This window comes from Microtus oregoni, unplaced genomic scaffold (assembly GCF_018167655.1).
Source record: "Microtus oregoni isolate MIOR12 unplaced genomic scaffold, Mior012 000043F_ref0000047, whole genome shotgun sequence".
In the NCBI taxonomy this organism is placed as follows: Eukaryota; Metazoa; Chordata; class Mammalia; order Rodentia; family Cricetidae; genus Microtus; species Microtus oregoni.
The window spans coordinates 5,385,629-5,404,796 of record NW_024543210.1 but is presented as its reverse complement, the minus strand read 5'-3'; the positions used below and the strand labels follow the sequence as shown (position 1 = coordinate 5,404,796).

The 19,168-nt window shown below is 50.9% G+C and overlaps 1 protein-coding gene across 6 annotated transcripts in view; it reads right to left on the bottom strand.

Moving 5' to 3' along the window:
- Positions 1–19,168, bottom strand: part of Bcl11b (BAF chromatin remodeling complex subunit BCL11B) — a 90,622-nt gene that overhangs the window by 57,744 nt on the left and 13,710 nt on the right. For 3 of the 6 annotated variants that reach the window (XM_041633169.1, XM_041633173.1, XM_041633171.1), the window contains exon 2: positions 18,645–19,007. In XM_041633169.1, the coding sequence (XP_041489103.1) occupies positions 18,645–19,007 (363 nt within the window). Of the gene's footprint in view, positions 1–18,644; positions 19,011–19,168 lie in introns of all 6 variants that reach the window. The other 3 variants (XM_041633168.1, XM_041633170.1, XM_041633172.1) reach the window with 1 other exon arrangement.

Below are 19,168 nucleotides of genomic sequence, written 5' to 3'. Positions count from 1 at the left end.
AGAGAGAGAGAGAAGATGGAGGTGAAGCCTGATTACACTTGAAAAGCCAGAGCCTGCTCAGAGCATGAGCTGTGGTGGTGCAGGGCCTAGACAGTCACAGGCTGGGCTAGTCCAGAGACCCACGGATTGGGGGGGACCCTGGAGCCCACATCTGGACATCTCGGGGTCTCTGCTCCCTGGCCCTGGTCTAAACACAGAGAGTGGGAAAGCCAGCTGCCATGGAGAAGAACCTCAAAACCCAACTCCCCTCGCTGGCTGCTGAGGTTAAACTCATACTGTAACGGCTCCACCATGGGGCCAGAAGGAAGCACATAATAACCGTATTGGCTGGTAAAATGATCCTGCGGTTAAAAGTCATCTGATTAGCAGCCAATGTCATCCATTCTGGCAATTTCCTATTTCAGAGGGGTGGAGTGGCACCTTAATGGAGACAGGCCTGGTAACCCAGCAGACAAGGCCTGGGCCTGCCATGGCCAGTCTCTCTCCCACTCCTTTTTTTGGGGGGAGAGGCAGTAACTGAGATGGGAAAAACAGAAATGATCCTAAGGAAACCTCTCTGTCACTCACTGTCACTGCTATGCAGGTCTGGGGAGCAAGGCTCAACAAGTAAAATCTTTTGTCCTTTCATCATAAGAAATAAATTGTAGTGATAAAACAAAGCAGAAAAGACGAAGCAGAAGGCCGGGCCAGGCCTCCATAACAGAGCAAGAACGAAAAGTCGGTGAGAGGGTGTCTGGGCTCACTGCCCACAGCAAATGACTGACCTCCACGAGGAGGGTGAGGGCTCCCCAACTCCCACCTCTCACTCCTAGCTCCTCAGTCTGAGTCGGAGGCCCCTCTGGTCTCAGCAGTGTGGAATGGGCATCCCATCCTCGGTCTCCAGTCCCCAGCTGACAGGGACATCGGGTGCATGTGTCCTTTGCAATCAGCGTATAAAATGGGGTCTCACCAGGAAATGGGGTCACACAGCTGTGTTTACTGAGTTCCTTCCAGACCTTCACATGAGAGACAGACACAAAATTCAAACCCACCCCTGCCCTTCTTTGGGCTGCCTTCTCAAGGGTCGGTGGCCTTGTAGGTGGCTGGAGGGGACGGAACACTGGATGCAGGTGAAAGGGCCTGTCTCACTTCTCCATCAACCACCTGCTTATGACTGAACTGAGAGAAGACCGCTGTGGGTACCCACGGCAGGGAAGAGAATGGCTGGCCACAGCCTAAAGAACTCGGGAAACTGCTCATGACTGAGCCTAAACCTACTGTTACTGCCTTTTCCCGAAATGACCACCCAGGGACACCACTCACAGCCAGTGTGCACAGCTGGACAGCTTTCCTACACCCAGCGTGAAAAGGCTCAGTCACCCTAAGAGAAAACAGCACATCTTTTGGATCCTGAGCCAGGCTGCCTTCCTCCAAGCTCCTCCCTCATCTGGCATCCCTGCGTCTGCCAAACAGCATCACTGTTTTCGCTCCCTGACAGACATTCCAAGGAAGGGTTAAGAGAGGCACACCAAAACCTGCTGTCTGCCAGCCTCGGAAAGGAAAAAGGACCACCATCCCAGGCAGCTACATCCAGCAATCAGAAGCAGGTACATAGTGGTACTGCTTCCCACGGTCCAGAAACACTTTTCTCAACGGCTGCCAATCCTAACTTCCTCCAGACATGGGGCTGCTGAAATCCTCTGGACCCATAGCCAAAACAGGTGAGGCTACACCACTTGTTCCAGAATCTTCCAACAGCTTCCCCCAAAGGCTCCAGAGGCAGAGGAGAGGATAGTATGGGTGCCACCAAGGTATCAAGATGACCCTGAAGCATCTACCCAGGGTAGAGTGGAGAAGCTAGCCAGTCGTTTGGACCTCACTGTTGCAGCCCCAGATGGACACCTGCTGGGAAACGTGAAGCCTGGAGTTCTCAGAAGTGCTGGAATGCAGGCCAGCCACAATCAGCTGCTGACAAAGCCCCAGTCTGGTGGCTTTAGCAACAGCAAACAGGGTGCTCAACTGTGATCCCAGCAGGAACGAGCCCACCAAACTAGGGTCCAGGATTCTGGGAATGACATGGCCTAGGGACACCAGAGGAGGAGGCCATGTGTTTAACTAGCTAGAAAAATGTATGTGAGTGCATCTCTGACATCCAGAGAGAGGCTAGAGAAGCAAGCATGCACAACGAGCGTGCACACACACACACACACACACACACACACACACACACATCTGTTTCAGGAACATAGACAAGTTAAGCCGTCTGCCTACCTGGAGTCTACAGGGGCCAGAACAAAGCTGGAGCTAAAAGATCCTCTAAATCTAACCCTAAGAAATAGCCAAGGCCTTGCAGAGGAAATCCCTGTTCCCCAGCGTAGGCCTTTTAGCCAAAAGCTAGGGAGCTGCATCAGCCCTTATTGGACTCTGCCCTCCAGTACAAGTCAGTCAATACTTGAGAAATTTTGTCTTGGTTTGCCCCCAGAACAAACGGTTTACCGCATGTATCCATGGGAATCACAGTCCACGGTGCTACTGCCCACACATGGAAGTCAACAGCTGAATACATTGTTTGCATTCCAAGACTGAAAAATTTGAGACCTAGGGGTCAGGACTCTTCGGTCCTTTAGCAGATAAAACTTAGGGCCAGACTCCATCGGCAAGCTGTCACAAATCCCTCCCGTTTCCTTTTATTTACAGCTCCAGGGTGGGGGTAAGGGGGGAGGCATACTGAAAACAAGTCACATTACAAGGGAAATGTCGCAGGAAATGAATTGTCAGGTTCGGGGCCTCCTGGGCGTTTTAAACTAAGGACTCCTTTATCCTCTCCGACAGCATCCACTGGGCCTGACACCGATAACCTGAAAACATTGAACTTGACCCTTGTCCAAAATCTGACCCTGCAGAAACGTCATTCCAGTCGGCAGGTACCAGGAGCTCCCACCCGGGATTCCGCTCTAGCCTCCGTGGGGAAAACTCAGGAGAATAAACAGAAGCAAGACAGAAGTCTGAAGTGTGAGAATCCCGGCGATCGGGAGAAGAAAACAGCACAGATGAAAAGAAGAAAATGCAGTGCCAACACAGGGGTTAGTGCAGCGACTGCAGCTCGGGGCGTGGAGCACAGAGAAGGCACACACACGTGGAGCAGCGGGGGAGGCAAATCTGCACAGCTGCCCTTCTGCAGACAGCACCATGAAACTCCACCAAGACAGAAGCAAACTGACAGCCTCCGGCTCAGCAGGAATACAAGTAAACTTGGTAAAAAGAAAGTTCAAGAAAATCAGATATAAAAAGAGGAGCCCTGCTAGCCCTTACACGCATGTTTTGTTTTTATTGCATGCGCCAATTAGAAGCAAGTGGTCTCTCCTCTTGTGATTTTTTTAACAAATCCAGCTCTCCTCAGATTCAGTGGATGACTATGTCCCTCCCTTTGATCTCTTTGTACCTTTTTCGAATGGACATAGAATAGCAGGGTTGAACGCTGTGCCTCACGTAAGGACAGGATCTTTCTGTCTCTTTATGTTTCGAAGCTAAGTCTGAAATGTCACTGACTAAAGAACTGAGCAGACCTGTAATTACTTTCAACCAAGTAGTCTCTTTACCTCGGTTTTCTGTATGTAGATGGCATTTAACATACATATTATGAGCCTGCCTGCTTTTCATTCTGGTAGCATTTGTTCACAACAAAAGAGAGAGAGAGAGAGAGAGAGAGAGAGAGAGAGAGAGAGAGAGAGAGAAATCACTCATTTCCTTTTAAGGGGACCGAGGAGGACCAAGCACTGACAGTCACCTTCTTACTTTCTTTCCCCGTGAAATCCATTTGCATCTCCTAACACACCAGAGGTGATGTGGGGTATGTGCACCACAAAATATGTAAAAACTAACACTTGGTGGGATTAATTTAATAAAGAGGGTGATCACGTTAACACCAGCAACTCTGATGCTTACAGGTCAATCCAGCAGGCTCGCAGGGCAGCCGGCCGGACCAGAGGTCTACATTCAACGAAGGCTTATATACCACTATTTAATGTAAGTAAAGACGCCGGCAGCAAGTCCTCAATGGAAGCATCTCTACTACAGAGTATTCCCATTAGAAATTGTGGGAAAATCAGCACGCCTACTTTGATTTTTATCATAATTTTTTGCTGGACCATGGATAGAATTCGGAAGGGAATCCTTCAGAGAACACAGGTCTCAACTTCCTCCAGGAGCAATGTGTTCACCTACCACTCACTTGTTTTTGAAATCGTTTCTTTATTTTTTTTTTCTTTTTAATCTGAAAGCCTGCACTTGGCTGTAATTACCCAGGAAGTCCTCTGCCTGACAGAGATGACCCAACAAGAAAGTGACTTTTTCAGGTGCCCCTAAAACATCCTGAGTGAAACGTGGAGGAGGGAAGGCCTGGGTAGCTCGTGCTGTACAGAAACAATGACAGTCTCAGTCCGGCCCCAAAAGCTCCCACCCTGGCCCAGGGTGAGATTCCTAACTGGTACTTCAGAGGAAGACAGAAGCAAGTATCATGCAGGAGGCCTCTAGAACTAAACAGACCCAAAAACTGAACAGAAGGAAAGAAAAAAAAATGAAATAAAATCACTGTGCCATATCTCCAAATCTGAGAAAATGAAGTCTTGGGACTAAGAAGGAGGAGCTCGCCTCAGTTCTCAGGGCCCAGAACAGCCTCTGCACCTCCTAAGGCCGCCTGCCGCCCTGGGAGAAGCCACTAGCAACAAAAACTCCAGACCTTTCAGCTCTAACCCTGCTTGCTATAAGCCCTGAGCAAAGGCAGCCAGGAAGCTTTTTTTCCCCTCTCCTTCTCTGCTTGCATTTTTAATACCCCTTATTCTACACCCTAATTTCTTTGGGGAGGGGGGAGAGGAATCAGTGTCACTAAAAAAACGTCACTCTGTTTTGCAAAATCCAGCAGCTTCCTTGGCAGCGGAAAAGACTGGCTGGCATTATCCCCTCATTTGACAAAACTACTATTCTGGGCATGTACTCAAAAACAGGTAGGAAGCAAACGCTGAGAAATAAGGAAGTGGAAACAGCCAACAGCTTCTTCACTACCAAGAACGCCAAGCGTAAACATGATTTATTTAGCTGTGTGTAACACGCCTGTCCTCCACTCAGCTCCAAGCCCACTTGAGTTTAAGGGAAGGGTGGGTAGGAGGAACAGGAAGGGAAAGCTGGGAAGACAAGAAGGAGAGAAGAGGTCACAGCTCCCCAGGGAGGCGGCTGAGCTGAGCGGTTCCGGTTGGAATTTGAGGAGAGCAAGAATATTCTCCCCCAAAATATATGCACGTGTCAAAAGAAGGCAGCCCGAATCTGTGGGTTAATTAAGTAACTGCCACTAACAAAAAATAAAATGCAAGAGCCTGTCCGTGCGAACAGAATATGCTCGGGCTTCTATGATCTCTGCTGCTCCCTAGCTTTTCCACGCACCATTTGGGCTCCATAGAATTTTGGGATTCCAGGTTCAGCCGAGAGAGAGAGAGCGCAGGGAACCTCGGTACCTCCCTTGCCCGTCTTTGCATGCCCACATGGAACTCACTCAGGTCTGTATTCAATTATGGAATGCCACACACCTGGCTGAGAGCCTACGCTACAATACAGCTCCCATCTATCTGCAGTCCCCACCCCTCTCCACCTCAGAAGCTGGAACAAGGGCTTTGCCTAGGTCCCCAGAGGGAAGAGGAGAGCGCACACACCCACCCTGTCCCAAACCCAAGCTGGCAAACACTGCAGACACGCAGCAAGGTCGGTATACCTAAAGAGCAGGAGGAGCCTGGAGGCTTTGGGTCCAGTAAGAGGTTATTATTAAAACTCGATTTCAGGTCACCCAGCATTTGCAGAGGGAAAAGAAACCATACCTCTCTGAGTACAAACTTACAACAAAAAAAGGTAAAATGTTGCCCCCCCGCAGGCCACTGGAGGTCTGAATCTCCCTAGTGAAGGTGCCATTTCATCGCCCACCAGCTGTGTACTCGATGGGCACAGATGCCCATTTCGGTGAGCTTTGGTAGGGAGGTAGAGAAAGGAAAAGGAGAATTTCCTCATCGGGCTGGCCAGAGTCCCTTCTTCACCTGCATTGAGCAAGACTCTGCACTTAAAGGCAACCTGCTGTATGCTTCCCAGTCTAGATCCCATCCCCCCACACCCACCCTACTACCCACCCCCAACTTGCTCCCTACCCTTCCGAGGCCAGAAGCTAGTATCAGGATAGGAAAGGGCCTTTTCTGGGGTGTTCAGGTCAAGGGCAACAGTAACACCACTAGGCATTAAGATCATGGATCACATGGTGTTCCCCAAAAGTAAGGAGCTGGAGGTGGGGGCTGCAGAGAAGGGCCTCTAACGTGAATGGGGATGGGTGAGGGACGTTTTCTAGTGGTACACGCCACAGCCTCTCCCGGAAGCCCCCACAGGCTTCCTCACTCGCATTAAAGACTACACCCTCTATATACAAGCAGCTGCTGGACGCCTTTCCTCTTTGCAAATTAGTCACCCCGCCCCCAGGGCCCAAACAATAACAGTCTCGCGGGTATGGTGTCTACGAAATCAGCCATAACTTTGCTCACCACTGGCTTACGTACACTCCTGTATAGATGGGAACTGTTAAGTAAAAATAATACGTCCCCATTCTACAGACACAGGCACCGGCTGAGGGGCTGGCTGGCCCTGGGTTCTTGGAGACGAGAACCCAGTGGGGCCAAGGGTGAACCCAGTGCCTAAGCCCTGGAGTGGCACCTGACACTCCAATCTCCACAAATATTTATCCAACGCCTAAGCGGGGGTGCAGGTGCCCCCGAGGGAAGAAATGCTGTAGGAAATCCTACAAAAAAAAAAAAAGTGGCTGTTTCTCCAAGCAGCAGAAGGGAAAGCGCCGGGCAGTGGTGCTGCAGCAGGCTTCCTCCGCCCCTTCAGCTACCGACCCGATGGTTGAACTGCCACAGGATCCAGCTGACAGAGGGCTCCGTTTCCATGCACACCTCCCACACACTGCTCCAGAACAAAGCCAAGCAAAGCCACCTGTGCCCTGAGGACACAGCCCAGGGCTCAGAGCCACATAGTCAGGCAGCCCTCTGTCACTCTGACACCCAGGCATGAAAGATCTAAACACCCTTCCACCAAGGAATTGGGGGGGGGGGGTCAGGCCCCGGAGGAAAACCCTCCACTATGTAGTCTTAGCTCAAATCTAGAGGGGGAAAAATCATGCATAATTTTTTAAAATCACTTTCAAGCAGTCAAAGTAAAAGAAAAAACACAAGTGAAGACCCGGGCTACTTCTTAGGGTGGTAACCGTTAAGCCAGCCAACCCCTGGGCACTGGTCCCACAAGCAAAACATGAACAGGACCCATCCTCTCTCATACCTAGCCTCCAAACACACTAACACGTCCATCTCTTTTGACTACAGATTTGGGATGTGTATACACACACATACACACACACACACACACAGAGACATGGTGTTTCATCTTTCATTGTGTAAAAGGACCCAGGTACGTAAATATTAATCAAACACAGAACCTGCCTTTTCGTCGCAGCCCATTCTGAGGACAGGGTTGTGATCTTTACCCGTATTTACAATATCCAAAGGCAGTTTCTATCTTGTTGGAACTGACATAAACGGACGTCTGAGAAATCCAAGAGCAAGTTCGGGCAGAGAGAAACCCTTCTTGTCCAGGACGGGCAGGTTTCCGTTCCTGGGAACAACTTGCTGCTCCCCAAGGCCTTTCAACAAATAAATTGACAAGTACTTCAGACGCCACCAGAAAAGCCAGTTGCTGGAAGCTCAAATTAGCTAAACCTGTGGGGTTTTTTCCTTTTTTCTTTTGAAGAGCAACTCTTTCTCAAAATGCTAGGAAGGGATTGTTGACACAGGACCCAGAGAGGTCAGAAGCGCAGTCTGCCGTGTCAAGCCCAAACCATAAGCACACATGGACACACATTTTAAAACCACCTTGCCTACTGTTCTAATGCATTTAATCTGTCTAGCTCACACCGATTTCTGAATGGTGAGTGGAGAGCTGGGCCCAATCCTAGACTGGAAAAGATGTCCCAGTGAAGGCAAATACTTCATCTTCCACAGGCAAGCAACACTCGTTTTTATTTCAGGAGTACCAGCTCCAGAAGAATGCTGGCCAGTTTTCTTAAGAGCTTATTGATTAAGCCCGGCGTGATGACACACACCTTTAACCCCAGCACTAGACAGGCGGGAGCAAGAGTTCGAGGCCAGCCTGGTCTACAGAGTGAGTTCCAAGACAGCCAGGGTATTTCTCAGAGAAACCCTGTCTCAAAAAAAAAACAAAAAAAACAACAACAAAAAATCAAAAAAAAAAAAAAGAACAAAACGAACAAAACAAAAGTTTATTGGTTGATCCTGAAATTCACCACTGATTGTAAGGGCCTCTTGGAGAGCTCCAACAATGAGGTCAATTTTTAAGACGCAGCATGAATGCCGGAATTCTAGCAAGGTGATAATTTGCATACAAATCTCTCTAGAGGTACAGAAAGAGGAAGAGGCAGAGTGGAGGTTGAGGAGGGATCTTACTCCAGTCCCAGGAATCCCGTGCTTTCGTGCTTCTGCCTCACTCCACTGGAGGGTTCCATTCCCACACAGTGGGGAAAACTTTTGTCCCGAGTGTTTCAAAGTCACAACCCCAACACCCCTCTTTCCCTCTCTGGGGCAGGCCTAGCTGCCCTGCAGGAACTCAAGCATACAGAAGGGATCTCAAGACCCTTGCCTTCCGGTCTCACCTGGATCCTTAGGCCAAGGTGAACTTAAGATCCCTTCTGAGCAATAGCGGCAAAGGAGACAGGGTCCCTGGACGGTCCCAGGACCCTAAGCAAAAGTCACGCGGGCTGAGAGGTCTGCCCCTTGCCGTGGCGGCTTCGGGGAAGGGCCACTGGCAGCTTCCAAGGGGTTCTAAAATGCAATTTCCCAGGCCAGGGGTCACTCGATTCGCCGCGTTACACTCTGGGCAGAAAGGGGGCGAGCAGTGGGGGTGGGGCGTCCCGTGCACAAAGGGCTCCAAAGCCGGGCGGCCTCCCGCCGTTGACCTTGGGTCTCCGCCTCCATCCCTCTCTTACAGCCGGGGAAAGGGGTTGGCTTGGAGCCAGGAGCGTGCTTGCTGGACTGCGGCTGAGCTGGAGGTGGGGGAGGGCTCCAAGGTGCGGGGGTGGAGGTGGGGGGTCGAGGGAAAGGGGTACGTAAAACAAAAGAATAGAATCTAGGGTTTCAGCTCGCTTCGCGGAAACCCGGACTGCAACTCCTGCAGGAGCCGGCCCTGGCGGCTGCGACTCGGTGCGCGGTGCCCGAAACCCAAAAGAAAAGTTGCATGAATCCTCCCCGTGGAGTGGCCTTTCGGCTCACCCAGCCCCCACCCCTTTCTCCGACCCGGGCCAAAGCGGGCGGAGAAGAAAGGGGCGCGCCTGCCCCACGAGGCCAGACGCCGACAGGGTCAGCTGCGCCTCCGCCCGCCCTGCGCCCCGCGCGGGCAGCTGGTCTATTAAGCCCCCGAATTATGCATGGACCTGGCGCCCCTCGGCCTCCAGCCCAGGGCTCAATCAACGTGCATGGCGGGGAGGGCGGGCAGGAGTGGCCCGAGGAGGACCGGGCCCGCCCCAAGGCCCAGGAGTGGTGGGGTGGAGGCCCCCAGGAGACCCGGGTGAGTCTGGGGAGGGTCACCCGTAGCCGAGAGGCCCGGGTGCAGTCACCGAGCAGTTAATGTCCATACCACACCGCGCACCCGGCCAAAAAAGTGTGCGGCCGGCTCTGGGGAAAAATCATTGTGCTCTCCTGCTGGGTGAATTGGTGTCAATGGTCCCAAATTTCAGAGTGACCTTCAAGGAGACAGGGTCTGAGGTGCACACCACGTGGACAAGGCCGGGGGAGCGCAGTTCCAGTACCCCCACTCTCAGGAGCCTAGGAGAGGGCCTGAGGCCGTGTGGGGGAGGGACTGCTGGCCGAGAGGCGGGAAAGGATTCTTTCAAGTAGCACCGTCCGGGTGCCTGGAAAATTGCATTAGTGGTACCTTGAGCCAAGAGCCTGAGAAGAGATTCAGTGATGTCTACCCCCATCCTCGATCCCCATCACAGGCCTCAAAACACCCTAAAACCTAACAGACCACCACCACAACCACGGGCCACTTTCTAGACCACTGTCCTACGATGTGCAGACCCCGACCCGAAGCGCGGACCTCCTTTGAGGCTCTGAGAGACTCTGTTTACGAAAATGACTTTCTTTCCCATTTTCTCCCAAGCAAAGGCCAGGTTGGAAAAATTACAAGCCTTTGTTGCCCCTTCCCAGCGAATAAAGTCGCCTGGTTTTCAGGGAAAGTTTTACAAGCCAGTGATGCAGAGAAGACCGCACTGTTTAGGTCTCTTAATTGGCTAGCTTTGAACTAAGGTGGGGGTGGGGGCAGACCCAGCTCGGGCTCCAAGAAAGAACTTAGTTCTGGTTTAGGACCCCACAACGGTTTGCCAGCCATTTGCTGGAGGTGGAAAAGGGTCAAGGGAAGATAGGCCTGTTTGTTTTTAAGGAAAAAAGAATGCAGACCCTTGCTTTCACCCTAAACCTAGAACAGTCCCTGCCCCTCATCCTCAGGAGCCCGTCCCTAAATGGACTCCTGCCCTCTCCAGAAATCTGGCCTGCCTTGGAAAAGCTGAAAGGGGACCAATTAGACAGTTCAAGGTTTATTCTTGCTGGACGCTAACTGGGATTCGTTTGTGCCTTCATTGGGGGCATGAACCAGGCACTGGGGCTGCAGCCATTTTACAAGGCTCTGCATTCAGACGCTGATCCCGATATCGGCAGTTGGTCTGCCCCTTTAAGGCTGGGTCCATACTGACGACCTAAGAGTCTTGGAAAACTTCCCTCTGGCTCTAGCCTATGAGCGACAGCTATAATCACACATCTTTAGGTGTGGCTGTTTTGGATTGGGGGGAGGGGGGTGCTCTGCCTTGGGAGGTACATCTGAACAGCCTGTCTCCCGTCTACACCGGGAGTGGGGTCTTTCACCCCAGGAATGAGGTCTAGGTATGCTGTATGGGAAGCCACAAACAGATGACATCTGGACCTGTGCTTTCCCTCTCAGCACCCCCCTCCCCGGAACTCTGTTTGCCCCCCCCCCCCAATCAATGGTTTTCATTTTCAATAGAGCAAATTCTTCAGGGAAACTAACTCCCCAAACCCCATATGTAAATGAGTCAAATCCGGGTGGTTGGGTAGGAGGGGCTTAGATGAGAAGCTGAGGGGCCTAACAACCTTCTCATATTTTAGCTTAGAAGACAGGGGAAACAGAGAGGAAAGGGACCGATTCAAGGTCACACAGCAAGAATATACCTTCCAGGTCTCAGACCCCTGCCCCTCAGCCTGACTCTTTCTCCCGGGACCCAGGAAGCCATCCTACAGCCGGGGCAGCACGGTCAAAAATGAACACATAACCACAGATAAGCACAGGACAGGTAGGGGCACTGTCCTCTCAGAATGGCTTCCAGGACACAGTACCCACTGCTCAGCTAGAAGCAGAAAGTCTGTGCCTACCACAGTAAACACTGGGTCCCCCAGAAGGATGGCCCAGTGAAGACCCCTTCGGGGCAGGCGGCAGGTTCCAGTGAACCACCCACAGACTTAGACACTGCCCTGCCTAGGACTCAGTTGCCTCTCCTACAAAACGAAAGTAGCAACTGACTTACAGCTTTCAGAGGGTGGAGAGCGCAGATGGAACCAAGAATCAAATATGACCGCATCTCTGCTCGTTTGCCCTTCTGTAAAGTGGGGTTTGGGTTAACACCTCCCGCGCAAGGTTAAAAGATTAAATGGAGGGTTAATCTTTACAAGGCCTTGAAAACAGGGCCACATAGCACATACTAAGCTCCAAGAAGCATGCATTAAATTGAAAATCCAACAATGAAAACCTCAACCTCCAGTGAAAAGACAAGCCCAGGGGGACAGGAGCGAAGGCCAGGCTGTCTTCTTTGCATAGTCGTGGACACAAATCTCCCTAGCTTTGCATGAGACTAATACCACCAGCAGCAACAAACCTTGTGCAACACACACACATGCACACACACACATGCACACACATACACACATGCACATACAAAATAAAAGAAACTCAATTGCTAACTACTGCCAAACCAAAAACAATAACAGACTGAGTGTGGCTAAATTCTCCCTCAGAGCCAGGCTTCTTTCTTTCCCTCTTCCTTCTCCTCCTTTCTCAACTGCAATGGGCCAATATGTCATTCAGCAAATAGAGACATATGCCTAACAGGAGGTGGGGAGAAAACCCTTCTTGCTGACCAATGCTTTTTAAATCCATTAAGATTTTGGACTACAGCTCAGAACTGAAGTCGTGTCTGTCACTAGAACTGCTCTGGTTTATACAGCTAGGGAGCCTCTGTCCCCTGCTATGCAGAAGCTCACCCCAGTTACAGGTAAAGTGGGACCCTGTTGGAGAGATGAAAGGCCCCAAGACTCAGGGTTGGGCAGTGATGGTTAGTGATAGTGATATACTTTCCAGGTCTCTGCCAGACCCCCGCCCCTCAGCCTGACTCTTTCTCCCTGGACCCAGGAAGCCGCCTGCTGGTTACCATCCTGCAGCTGGGGCCACACTATCAACAATGGACACATAACCACAGATGGGCACAGGACAGGTAGGGGCACTGTCCTCCAGTCAGTGCCCGTCCTGACTCGGGATCATGAGTGCTAACTTCACACAAGCCACCAAGTCTGTGGTGACATTGCCAGCTCCAGCTCTTCCATGTCATCTCTGAGGCCAGCCTTCCTCTGAGTGACCCCCTGTAACCACAGCTCCTGGTCTAGGGGCTGAGTGTACAGCCATACAACATTGAGTAAAAATTACAGTAAGCAGCCTGTCCTGGAAAGCAATGGACCATCGAGTTGTACAGGGGCGGAGACTCCCAGAAATGAACAGCTAATACTTCCTCAAACCCACAATTCCACAAAATAAAACAAATGGTTTGTATTTGTGGGTTACAAACAACTGCAACAAGGAGTATAAAATAAAGCAAATAATTTTCATGAGTGAGAAAAAAAAAATTTCAACCCAGGCCCATGGAAATTTACATCTTAGAGCTTGCTCAGCTGCCACCTTCACATGCAAGGGTCAAGTTTTGGGGGCCTGAGGATTCCTGGCTGCATCCAGACTCCAGCATGGGCTTCCAAACTCAGGTCAGATGGGGGAATAGAGGTGTTTGGTGCCCGCTACCCCCAGATCTTCCAGGCAACTCACAGAATTCCTCTCCTTAAAACCAATGTCAGCTGGCCAGGTCAAGCAGGTCTCACTCCCCTTTCCTACGTGACTATGGGCAAGTTCCTTAACTTCTCCAAGAACCTTCCAAACCCTAATTCAATATAGGATTTTAAGTATCTATTTGGAGGCTTAACACTTAAGTGAGAAATCTGAGGAAACTCCTCTAGGACAACGACAAGAAAAATCCAGCGGCGCCTATCTGGACCTCCCGGCAGGCCACCCTGAGCCCTGAGGTCAGTCCACCAGCCAGTGTTCTCCCACGGCTATGGTTCCTCAGGCAGAACACGGACCTGTTCCTCACTACAGACAGGACTAATAATTAGTTGTCACGACTTAGTAATAAAACGAGATAATCCATACCACAATATACATGGATTTAACTCATCTTAATTTTGAGGGAAAATAGCAGCTCCCAATGGATCAAATGCAAGGGTTCTGAGACGCCCCTCAAGTTGGGTTATCTCCAGCTTCCAGCACAAGCCACTTAGTCACTTTCTCTCACATCCAGGGTAACGTTTCTGTTTTTCACACTGAATTTTCTATATACCCTGCAGCGACTATTCTCAGAGCAGCATGGAAACCATGGGGCTCACCAGGACCCCCTTTCTCCAGCAGTGGGATTCTGAAACCATAAACCAAACTCCTGTCTGTCCAAGGGCTCTCCAGGCTCATCCTAGGCCCAGCTCAGGTTTTCCAATGAAGACACATACAGCAAGCACAGACACCATGGTGACAGCCACCTGTCACCTCCAGGCTAGGGACCTACCACCTCCCGCCATTACTATCCTATAGCCTGCATTTCAGAAGCCTGACATTTGGGGTTTGGGAGTGTTAGGGCTCAAACCTGGGACAAATGACTGAGATGCCTAGTAACATCAAAATAGACTCAGGTCGCCAGGTGCTCCCAGCATCCCTCAGTTCCTATCTGTTACAGGGTCTTCCTGTCCGGCATACCTCCACCCTCCACCCTAAACTATTCCTGCCCAGGGACTTGGCTGGGCTTCCCCTTCCCCCAGTTTCTCTGGCCCCTAAATAACTCAGGCATTTTGGCTATGCCCATCTCTTGACCAGTTCCTTAGTCCAAGCACTCGTCTAAATGGCATCTCTCTTGTTCTCCTTCCCGCTCCCTCAAACGTGCTTCAGCTCACCCTGGCCATGTTTACTCTGGACTTTCCCAGATGCTGCTGTCCCTGCCTGCCTGCCTGCTTTCTCCCTTATATCTGTAATTAAAAAAAAAAAAAAAAAGACCTCAACCCCTTAAGAACAGTCATGTCCTTCTTTTGTTTCCTTTTTAATTCAGGGAAAGGAAAAGATGGTGACAGCAGATTCCTCCCCGTTGGACCAAACCCCTTTTGAGTATGGCCGGGTGATAACATGAAGAACCAAATTTCCTTTGAAGGCCACAATCTATGTGATATATCCTAGGTCTCCTTTCATTAAGTCCTCTTCATGATGCAGAAAAAGAAGCAAGTGAGACTGGAAAAGTAGAGAGGGTCTCCATCAGACCCACTGCAGTAAATGCCTTTGGGTTCAGTCTGGGGGACACCAAGGTCCCCAACCCCTTCCCAGGATGAGGCACTGTGCCGGACATCACAACATGGCGTTGATGTGATAAAAGATAGAAGGGTGGGCTTGAACCCTTGCCCATCTCACCCTGCCGTTGTTCCTGATGTGTGAGTCTCAGAACCCAGTGGAAGCTTCCACGGTTCTCACTGAGCCTTTCCTAAAACACCCAAAATTGTGTGCGGTTGGGAAGCAGAGAGCCATGATAGAAAACCTCGGGTTGGGGGGAGCACATGCATGCACTCACATGTACACTGTACTTGTGCCCTCCCTGTACCAGCTACCCACACACAGGCCTGAGTCATCATTAGCACAGAGAAGAAAAACTGAGTCTCTGAAGGGCTGGACAGCTGGGAGCAGGGTGGCCTCACGTCCTGTCTTTCCTACACAGCTTCAGACCCCAAACAACTGAAATCCTTTCTCTCTGTCCCTGCCCTAGACAGCCCCTCAGCAAACCCTGTATCTCCTCACCCCCCCACCCAGGTCAGCCTGGGTGCATGGACCTAGTGCCTGAGTGGAGCATCCCTGCTAGAGGCAGAGAGGCCCATAGGGAGGCATCACTAGCTGCACCCAGGACCTCCACGGGTGAGTATTACCATCAACACCCCTTGCACTCTTGACTCAGACCTCAGCCAAAGGCTTTACTTCAGCCAATCACCGCTGTCCCTAGGTGGGCCTTGACAGCCACCAGGAACTTCCTCTACCACAGCCAGTGAGCATCGGCGAGCATCATCGAGGAGGCCAGCATCAAGGACAGGGCTGCTATCTCCTCACACAATCCTCTTGAGAAGAGTGGTAGGTGTTGAATGAATGAATGAATGAATGAAGAGTGCCCTCCTCCCGGAGCTGAGCTTTATAAATTCCTCTCTGTACCTTCCTAATCCTCTATCAATTAAAACAATGAAAAGATCACAGACTGTTTACAGACATCTTCAGAATGATATTGCCAAAGAAAGAGTAGGGACAGAGTTCACACCTCAGTTGGATGACTAGTCAGATCTCAGCTCAATTCTCACCCTGGGGACACAGTGAAAGACAGGAAAAAATCTCAACACCTCCATCCATCTCTGGGGCCCTGCTTCTAGAAGTTTCTGGTAGAAAGGAAAGGTTATGGGAAGCAAGTGAAGGCTGCAGAACGTGACATACTTTCACTGCTACCCCAGCCAGCCAGAAGCAGAGTCCCGAGGATCACCAGCCACCTGCCCACCAGCTACTGGCAGGGACCAGCAAGGCCAGAGAAGACAGCCGCAGGGCATGGGGCAGCTGGGAAGTGCCCCTGAAGCCACAGCCAGGAGGCAGGAGCAGGGGGCCCACTGAGGCCAGTGTGCCAGCGGCCTGGACAGCAGCTGTAAGGATTTCCGGAAGCCTGGATATAGAAGAGTCCACGATTCCTGGCTCCCCTCTTAAAATATGAAGACTCAATTATCTTTGAGCAGCTTGCTTCACACACGAATTGACACATTTATTTTACAATAAATAACTGAAAGTTATCTGTGTTTCCTTTACTGTTAATCTACACAGAGAAATAATAAACAGGCCTTGTCTACCAAGCTGCAAGGACTGCAGAGTCCTCAGAATTCAATTAAGCTAAAATAATTAATGCTCTCACCATATTAAATTACTTTATACATTTGAGCCACTGATGTTTTATTCTTTAATCTTTCCTTTCTATTAAATGAAGAAAAAAAAAGAAGGAAGGAAAGAAAGAAAGAAAAGAAAAGTTGGTACCCAAGTAGGGAGGGGCCAGGAGACCCGGGCGTGGAAAGGAAGGGTGGGTGGATTGGGTCACGAGAACAAAATGGTCAGTGGCAGCTGACACGGCAGGCAGAGTGCTGTGTGCCTTTGATTAGAATAACATCTGAAATGCTTTGAACAAACGTATCGCTTTAGGCTGCTAAGGGCTTATTCCACCTATGGAAGAAATCCATTCCCCACCTTGCGTCGCTTGCCGTGCCACTGAACAGAAGGGCTGAGGACATCTCCCATCACACATAAATAAAAATACGATGGGTCACTAACAGTATGGGGGACGCAGGGTATCGGGGGAGCTGGAGGATAAGGACGAAGCTGCCGGGAGATGAACCACTTTTTGAAAAATCACATTTAGTTGCTTTCTTAAGCAAACTTCCCCACGGTGATCCACAGGCTCTCTTTGGGAAAGACTTCAACATACAATGAGGATTTGGAGGCTGGGCTTAGATGAAAGTAAATAAGGGCCAGGCATCCCTCAATGGCTGCTGTACACTGTTGACACCAGGTGTCCCCCCACTTCTGAAATCCATCCCAAGTGGTATGTCTGGCAATGACAAGGGACCAGACGCCCTTCTTGCCTTAATGGTGATGCGTCGTGCTGGCCGTGTTTTTGTGCCTGGTTATGTTGGCATTGTCTTCATACCTGATTCCCACTAAGACACCCACCAGAAAGCAAAGTCTAGGCCAAGATCGTCCACAGGCTCGCCTGCTCCCCGCTGCCCAGCCTGTGCCTTCAGACGTTTGCAGACTGTGCAGCTCCTCCCAGCAAACAGGTGACAAACTGGGACCCAAAGACATGCAACTGGCATGTGTTGGAGGTGGGCTGGCCGGGACGATGACTGCCTCTAATGTGAGGCCCTGGCCTATGCTTTGTGTCACCTCCTCAGAACACACAGTGTCCCAGTGTCCTTAGGGTTCATGACCCAAACACCACAGGGACTGTTTTTATGTTTCTCCATCTGGCTACCTACTTGCATGAGGCCAAGTCAGAAGGAAACTCTGAGAGCAAGTTCCGCTGCCCAAGCACCTGTGGAGCCCCTTCTTTCTCCGTTCCCATACCAGGCCTGCTAGGATTATTCACTCCCTATTGACAAAAGAGGAAACGGAGGCTCAAATGCATGAAGCAGCAGGCCCAAAGTCAAAAGGCAGAACTTGAACCCTTATCTGAACAAACCCTAAAGCCTGTCTTGCTGTCTCTTTGGGGAAACACAGTAGAACAAATCTCTCATATTCCCCAGAAGCAAGACCTTTGGTTTGCACAACACACGGAGGTTCCCTGGGAGACTCTAGCATGCCACAGTATGGCCAAGAAGGAAAGACATACAGCAAAGTCACCAAGTGGGTACATCCCACTGAAAGACACCACTGGTACCTAGGGCTGAAGCTCCATACCTGGTCTTCAGGGCAACAAAACAGCTATCTAGGTAGAACCAAATAGCTAGCCAAAAAAAAAAAGAATATCCGTTCTCCTCTAAGGGATCAGAGTTCAGACAGGTTCCCACAAACTGAGGGCCAGGCAAAACAGGAAGCAGGCTTATGGGTCAGATGGTCTACCTACCTCCTCTTTTCACAGCTTGGGAAACTGAGTCCCAAGAAAGGAGAGGAGACAAATGTCACATGTAAGTGCCTCCAGGTACTGCCACACTCAGAATCTTCTGAGTCCTTACAGCAACTGACAGATACCAGGAAGGTCTCCTGAACTCCATCTTAGAGATGAGAAAAACACCATTTCCGGGTTGGGAATAACAGAGTCCAGACCAAGCCTGGCTTCAAAGCCAGGGACTGAGCCAAGATTACGGACGAAGACAACCTCCAAATTTCCGTCTTGCACTCCAGGCCACCTCTGGATTAAGCTCAAGATAAGGCTCCCTCACCAAAAGCAAAGTACCCAACATGCAGCAGTCGGGAGTCGGGCCTCCCTCAGCTGTCTTCCCCAGAGGGCCACTGCCCCAGATAGTGTGACCCAGAGGCCATCTTGGAAGGCCCTGGATCTCCCTAAGAATCAAGGCTCCAAGGTTAAGGGGCAGGACGAGCCGGGGAGGCGGTTTCAGCAGCCACCAGGCGAGCAAATGTCATACCTGCAATGTTCTCCTGCTTGGGACAGATGCCTTTCGTGGGTGACAGTAGGTGGTCATCTTCATCAGGGGTGACCTGGATCCCGATCTCCACTGGCTCCGACACTCTCCTGAGCTCAGAGCGAGAGGAGGGTGGAGGACTGCCCTTGTCCAGGCCCTTGTCGTAGCAGGCCCCCAGGCCCCCACACTGTTTCTTCTTGTGCTCTATAAACACCAGGATGTCCCCCAGAGGGAAGTTCATCTGACACTGGCCACAGGTGAGTAGGTCAGGGTCGGGGCCACCCACCATCAGCCCCAGGCTGCTAGGTTCCTCTATCTCCAGACCCTCGTCTTCCTCGAGGATGGCAGCCTCCACATGGTCAGCCTCTGCTGGAGACAGAAAGGAGACAGGGGAGGGGCAGAGAAGACAAAGATGGGCTTAGGTGATCACAGGCACCAGCTCCCTCCACCCCTTCCCACTAAGAAGCAGGCCCCTTGGCTGCCAGTTTCTGTGGCTCCCCAAATCCTCCCAGAATTGGAGTTTGCCA